This window comes from Gossypium arboreum, chromosome 1 (genome assembly GCF_025698485.1).
Source record: "Gossypium arboreum isolate Shixiya-1 chromosome 1, ASM2569848v2, whole genome shotgun sequence".
NCBI lineage: Eukaryota > Viridiplantae > Streptophyta > Magnoliopsida > Malvales > Malvaceae > Gossypium > Gossypium arboreum.
This window is the reverse complement of record NC_069070.1, coordinates 34,238,503-34,245,951: the sequence shown is the minus strand read 5'-3', so window position 1 is coordinate 34,245,951 and position 7,449 is coordinate 34,238,503. Positions and strand designations below refer to the sequence as shown.

General features: G+C 42.1%; 2 protein-coding genes across 2 annotated transcripts; both read left to right on the top strand.

Moving 5' to 3' along the window:
• Nucleotides 1–1,081: 1,081 nt before the first annotated feature.
• LOC128279515 (uncharacterized) lies at nucleotides 1,082–2,119 on the top strand. The gene is made up of 2 exons (XM_053018474.1): nucleotides 1,082–1,244; nucleotides 1,290–2,119. Exons 1-2 carry the CDS (start codon nucleotides 1,082–1,084, stop codon nucleotides 2,117–2,119), a joined length of 993 nt encoding a protein of 330 aa, XP_052874434.1.
• A 2,083-nt stretch (nucleotides 2,120–4,202) lies between these two features.
• Nucleotides 4,203–6,469, top strand: LOC128279513 (uncharacterized). The gene is made up of 2 exons (XM_053018471.1): nucleotides 4,203–4,946; nucleotides 5,033–6,469. The coding sequence occupies exons 1-2, from the start codon at nucleotides 4,203–4,205 to the stop codon at nucleotides 6,467–6,469; spliced, it is 2,181 nt and encodes a 726-aa protein (XP_052874431.1).
• The last annotated feature ends 980 nt before the right edge of the window (nucleotides 6,470–7,449 follow it).

Genomic DNA, 7,449 nt, shown 5'->3' with positions numbered 1-7,449 from the left:
TGTTTTAGTAAACCAAAATGTCTTATTAAAACAACCTAAATTTCTAGGTGATTCGATCACACCTAACCAAGAAAAGATTGGTGGCGACTCCATTTTCGCTTTCCAAAAAGTCGATCCATCATTTTTAAATAAAAAAAAATGGTTTCGACAGCTTGGCGACTCCGCTGGGGACAATAAGAGAGTCAAGCCGCAAAATTGATTATTTTCTGTCCTTTTGTTAAAAATTTAAAATTTGGTTTTTAGTGGACGATCCTTTTACTTCATTCGTTTTGGTTCAAGTCCCATAGAATAATATTGCATGGCATTGCATGACCACTTTGGTCACACCTTCTAAGTTGGGAGTAAGAAACTATGATTTCGTGAGGTTTTCACCTCTGCATGGGCTAGTGGATTGCTTCCCGGGTATATCCGTACCTATGATTTCGTGAGATTTTCATCTCCGCATGGTCATAGGGAAATGTATCCCCCCGAGCCGAACTCGATCTATATGGGCCTATAATGGGTGAGGATTGAAGAATCTGCTGGTTCGGATACCTTATCTCTAGAACTAAACCTCATATAGTGAACCTTAGGAACCATCCTTGGGTAAAGCCGCGCCGAGCCTTAGTACTTACCCGTATATGCGTTATAATAGCTATTATTGACACTAACCAGTGTTTTGTTTTGTTTTGTCCTTTTTGCATAACATTGCATACTAAAGGAGGCGTTAATCCGTATCAATTGATAAGTTAGAAAATTTGACATGGAGAATGAATTTCTTAGTAAAGTCGAGGATAATGCGGCCGTTTGTGCATGGTCGGAGAGGCTACAATCGGAGAGAGGGGATAGCTTGGCAAAAGGGTATGTATCGGAGCTGCAAGATTTCACTCACGTCAATGTAGTACAGAACGAGCTGCAAGAGTTGAGAGACATTTGGGCTAGTTGGAATGAAGGAATCAAGCAATTGTTTTACCAAAATTATGGTGACGTATCCTACCTGCTAGCCATTAGAGTGGATAAGAATTTTTTCCGAGCCTTGGTACAATTTTGGAATTCTGCGTACAAGTGTTTCACTTTTGGAGAAACAGATTTGGTACCTACCATGGAAGAATACACTACTTTGCTTAGGTGTCCCAAAATTCAGGTCCGGAAGACTTATGCTCGGGTTTTTAGTAGTCGGACTTTCGTGAAGAAACTGATGAGCATTTCTGGGATGAGCGAGTCTTGGGTCACTACTCGGATTCAGCAAAAAGGAGATAGCAAATGTATCCATTGGGAGAATTTGTGAGATTTGATCTTGACACATCCAGATAAAAGAAAGAGGGTTGATATATTTGCCTTAAGCATCTACAGATTAGTGATCTTTCCTAAGGCTTTGAGACACAAGGACGAGGCAGTCATTGACTTGTTTGATTACATTGAAAAGGGACTCACACCGGTACCGGCAATATTGGCAGAAACGTTCAGATCTTTGAGCTCATGTCAGAAGACAGGCAAGGGGCGATTCATTGGATGTGCACAATTATTAATGGCATGGTTCCACGGGCACTTTTGGAAGGTAGACAAAGTTTCCTATCGAGTCTTCTCCGAGGGTTATTTCCCGTTAAAAAAAGAAGCAGCTATACAAAAGAGAGAGGATATCTCAGAGGAGAAGTGGATGGACATTCTTCAGAACCTCAAGGAGGGGGATATCGAGTGGAGAGCTTATTGGATGGTTCCTGACGAGATCATGTACCGATGTGGTAACTTCGATTGGGTGCCATTGTTAGGAATTTGCGGAGCTACCAGGTATACTCCACTATTAGCCTTGAGGCAATATAAGTCGAGGCAGTTTGTTCCCACGACCTATGGGCTTGCTCAGAGTGAATTCTCATTTAAAGGTGCTCATTATAAGAAGAGAGCTCGGGAGTTATCGGATGCTTGGAAGCAAACTTATTGGATGAAGAGGTTAGCCGTCGGTTCCATGGTAACGCCCGAGTATAGCGAGTGGTTTAAGAAGAGGATTAATGATAATATTCCTAGGCCCAGCTTGGAGAATGCTCGACCTATCAGGGAACAATTACATGTCACCCCATCAGAATTGGAAATTATAAGGCAAGATTTCAAGAAGAAGAATTCAGAGCTCGAGAAGAAGATCTAATAGTTAGAAGAAGAGAATATGCATCTAAGGTTAGACGCTGATGCTCAGAGGTCAGAGGCTGAAAAATGGAGAAAAGGAAAAACTAAGGCTGAAGAAGACCTAAACAGCTTGAAGACAGACTACAAGAAGTTGCGCCTATCTATGAGGACTACGGGTTTACGTAAGACTTCCGAACAATGGCGCCACGAAATTTGAGAAGAAAAAGCCAATACCGATCGGTGGGAAAGAAAATTTCGAGAAGCTCAATCACGAAACGAAGATTTGGAGAAAAGTCTGTCGGTAAGAAGAAATGAGCGAGGGGAATTAAGTGCTAGAGTGGCAGAACTCGAGAAGTCTCTGCATCAGTATCGAAACTGCAACACCGCAATAGAGTTAAGGGCAAGCTTGAGCAAGATAGAAGAAATGAAAGGAAGGATAGAAGAGTTAGAAGCGTCACTGCAGAACTGCGAGATACGAATCCAGTGCAGCTTCACCATGCGCAAGACCAAGTCAGAAATAGAGATTACCTTATGGGGGAAGTCATAACCCAGATTCGGGAAGTAGCAGACTACTTGCAAACTTTAGCGGTTCAAACGGAGACACTGAGCGTGAAGTATGAGTTGGAGTCAAACCGCGGACAAGAGCTGGCCTCGTTGCTTAGAAAAATTAGGACTTTGAGTGTTAGAGCGAGATGTTATCTGTAACACGACCTTATGTAAAAGATTTTATTTTCAAAGTGAAATTTTCTAAGGGTAATTGAATCAAAATTGATGTCTCCTTTGCATTTATACATTTGCATTACATCATATCATCATGCATTAAAGGCCATAAGAGTTTTCTAATTAATTAAAAATTATTTCAGTAACCTGGAAACCAACAAAAACCAACCAACCACACACCCCTACGGTACAAGAAAAAAATCAATGGATAAGAAACTTGAGAAATTGGAGCAAATGCAAAAGGACATGCAAAAACAAATGCAGTCCCAGATGGAAGAGCAGCTAGCCAAAATTCAACGAGAGATGAAGGAGCAAATGATGGAGTCTCAGAGAGAGATGATGTCCTAGTTATCCAAATTACTATTGAGAGGAATAGATAAGGGAAAGGGCTCTATGGACCAAGTTGAGGAAATCAATGAAGATCTCCAATACCCCCCTGGCTTTACTCCAATGCATATATCGATGAAGCCCGAGATTAACCTATAAAAACCATCGGTCACAATCATGCCCCAGCAAGTTCAGGCCGGAGCTTCAATTTTGATGAACTTCCAAACCGGCTCAGGCTCTAACTTTGTCAACAACCTGAACTATCCGCCTGTTCTTGACTTGGATGAAGTGGCTGAAGAGGAAAAAGCAAGGATGGATTCGCAAAAACAATTAGAAGAACAATATAGATGGCTTGAAGAGAAATTCAAAGCCATGGAGAGCGTGGATCATCATCAAGGGATTGATGCCAAGGATCTGAGCCTGGTCCCAGATTTAGTCCTCCCCCCTAAATTGAAAATGCCTGAATTCGAGAAATACAATGGAACAAGCTGCCCTGAAGCCCACATCATCATGTTTTGCAGGCGAATGACGGGATATGTTAACAATGACCAGCTACTAATCCACTGCTTTCAAGATAGTCTAGTTGGAGCGGTGTCTAAGTGGTACAACCAACTGAGTCGAGCCAAGATTAACTCAAGGAAGGACCTGACTCAGGCCTTTATGAAGCAATACAATCATGTGACGGACATGACCCCCGACAGGATCACTCTCCAGAATATGGAAAAAAGTCAAATGAAAGTTTCAGACAGTATGCACAAAGGTGGAGAGAGGTGGCCATACAAGTTCAGCCGCCACTTCTAGAAAAAGAGACAACAATGCTCTTTATTAACACCTTGAAAGCCCCTTTTATCACTCATATGTTGGGAAGCGCCATCAAGAGCTTCTCTGACATAGTGATGATGGGAGAAATGATCGAAAATGCTATAAGGAACAGCAAGATAGAATTGGGAGAGAGTGCTAAGAAGTCAGTCCCGAGGAAAAGGGATAATGAAGTGAACAACACGAGCATATTCAACAAGGGACAGTCCAAATCATTTATCGTAAATTAACCCAAAACGATGGCCACCAATCAACAAAGCCTTGTAAGACAAGAATCCAATGCAAGGAAGAACACAGAAAGGCCACAATTCACCCCTATACCTGTGACATATAAAGAGTTGTACCAAAACCTGTTCAACGCTCATGTGGTATCCCCTTTCTACCTGGAGCCACTGCAGCCCCCGTATCCCAAATGGTATGACACAAATGCCCAATGTGAATACCACGCGAGAATTACCAGGCATTCAATCGAAAATTGCACTGCATTCAAGAAAGTGGTCGAAAGACTCATTAAGGTGGGAATCGTGAGATTTGATGACTCAGTCATGCCCAATGTAGCAGGAAACCCACTCCTCAATCACACCGACCAAGGAGTGAACGGAATAAGCGAAGGCAAAAATAAGAAGATTAAGTGTGAGGTTGCGAAAGTCAGGACTCTGTTGAGACAAGTGTGGAGGGAGATGGTCAAGAGAGGTTTGATCGCATTGGATTTGGGAAGAGAATCCAAAGAAGAGAGGAACTACTACGAGTTCCACAATGAGGTGGGGCATGAAATCCAAGAGTGTGTGGAGTTCAGGGCCCTAATGCAGAATATGATGAAAAATAAGGAAATGGAATTCTATGAAGAGACTAAAAACCCTGTAGAGGGAGACATATGTGCGTCGGAGGGAGAGTCGACGGCACAAAATCAAACAGTTAGCTACCCCATGGTTATCATATTGAGACCCAAAAATAATGAAGCTAGACTTCAACTACCACCAAAGGTCATAATCTAGAGACCTGCATACCCTTCAAAGATAGCAAAAGGGTCCCATGGAATTATGATTGTAATGTGACAATTCCGGGGAAGGAAAGCCTGATCGACACTTTAAAAGAGGACCAAGATAGGGGCTCCTATACACGTAGCAGGAGACGTTATGATACAGCGAGTGAGAAGGCACAGCCCGTAAAAGGAAAAGCCCTAGTGGTCGAAAGGGTGAAGGAAAAAACGACCAAATCTGAACTTCCTGTCAATGAGCTAGTTAACGAAGAAAAGGCTAAGGAGTTTTTAAAATTCCTAAATCATAGTGAATACAGCATGGTGGAACAGCTATGTAAACAACCAGCTCGTATCTCAGTGCTGGCCGTACTTCTAAGCTTGGAAGTTCATCGCAGCGCGCTAATGAAGGTCTTGAATGAAACGTATGTTACCAATGATATCTCCATTAACAAACTGGACCGATTGGTTAGTAACATAAGTGTCGACAACTATATCTTCTTCAATGACGATGAGATACCACCCGGTGGCATGGGGTCGATTAAAGCATTGCACATTACCACGCGCTGTAAAGGGTATACGCTACCAGGCATACTGATTAACAACGGATCGGCTTTGAACGTCCTGCCATTGACCACACTAAACAGATTACCTGTAGACAGCTCTCACATGAAGGAGTTCCAGAACATAGTGAAGCCATTTGATGACACGGAGAGAAAGGTGATGGGCAGAATCGAAGTACCTCTTCAGATTGGGCCAAACATATATGAGGTGGATTTCCTAGTAATGGATATCAAGCCCTCATATAATTGCTTATTGGAGAGGCCTTGGATACATTCAGCTGGGGCAGTGCCTTCTTCGTTGCATCAAAAGTTGAAGCTGGTATCAGAGGGGAGGTTGATAACGATCAATGCTGAAGAGGATATCATTGCAACTGTGAGCAATAATGTGCCCTATTTGGAGACAGATGATGAAGCAATCGAATGTTCATTTCGATCTTTAGAATTTGTTAATGCAACCTTCATCACTGAGGGAAGCAAAATTCTGGTGCCAATATTGTCCAAAACCACGAGGATGAGCCTCCAGTTAACGATTGAAAAAGGAGCCCTACCCGAAAGAAGACTTAGGAGACATCTGCAAGGAAGGGTTGAAACGCCAATGCCGAAAGACAAGAGAGACCACTTCGGTTTAGGATTTAAGCCGGATGTGAAACAAAGGAGAAGGGAGCTGGGAAAGAAGCAAGAAAGTAGAAGAGCTCGATTAACGGGGGAGGAAATCAAGTGGGAACCAATGACATTCCCCTATATATCGAAAACATTTGTGTCCGGGGGAATCATTCATCCCGAGAGAGACACACCAATGACAGGAGCTATAGAAGAAATGCTGGAAAGCTTGGATATCAACATCATATGCGAAGAGGAGACCGGAAGAGAGAATTTGTTGGGCATTTGCCTCTGCACGCCTGGAAGTGTTCTGGACGACTGGACCGCGGAAGAGATTCCTGTAGCTTTTAGAACGGATTCAGAGTAATGTCCAAAATACACTTATTGCTCTAGGCCTAGGAGTAATAAGAATCTTTTGTGAAATAGGCCGATGTTTAAAAATGACATTTCAATAAAATGCACGGTTATTATCATTTTTGAGCAAATGTTATCTCGTCCTTTCAATTCCATTCATAACCATACAAATGATTACTTTTGAATTCTTTTATTCTTGAAACATTCTTCTAAATATTCTTTCATTCGTCATTCATAATCATATCACGCAAATAAATGTTTCAAATTCTTTTGATTCTTTGTATCTGCCTTCGTCCTCATAACAGGTCCCCAGATATTAATAATACGAGTGACACTGCTAGCGACTCAGAATTTCCTTTCGAGCAAGATGTGTGTATGGATGATTCTCAGGATTTTGAATATGACCAAGGCTGTAACCTATCTCCTGATTTGTTGAGGATGGTAGAACAAGATGAGAAACAAATCCTACCTCACAAAGAATCAGTCGAAATTGTGAGCTTAGGAGAAGGACAAGAGGTGAAGATCGGAACATGTATTACTGCAGAGATGAAGTGAGACCTTATTGAATTACTTCAAGAATTCAAAGATGTCTTCGCATGGTCATACCAAGATATGCCCGGGTTGGACACTGACATTGTGGTGCACCGACTCCCCATAAAAGAAGAGTGTAAGCCTGTTCAGCAAAAACTCCGAAGAATGAGGCCCGACGTCTTGCTAAAAATAAAGGAAGAAGTTCAAAAGCAGTTTTATGTTGGATTCCTGAAGGTGGTAAAATACTTAGATTGGGTAACCAACATCGTCCCTTTCCCTAAGAAAGATGGAAAAGTGCGAATGTGTGTGGACTACAAAGATTTGAATAAAGCCAGCCCAAAAGACAATTTCCCATTACCTCATATTAACACCCTAGTGGACAACACGGCGAGACACTCACTGTTTTCATTCATGGACGGTTTTTCGGGATATAACCAGATCAAGATGCATCCTGAAGATATG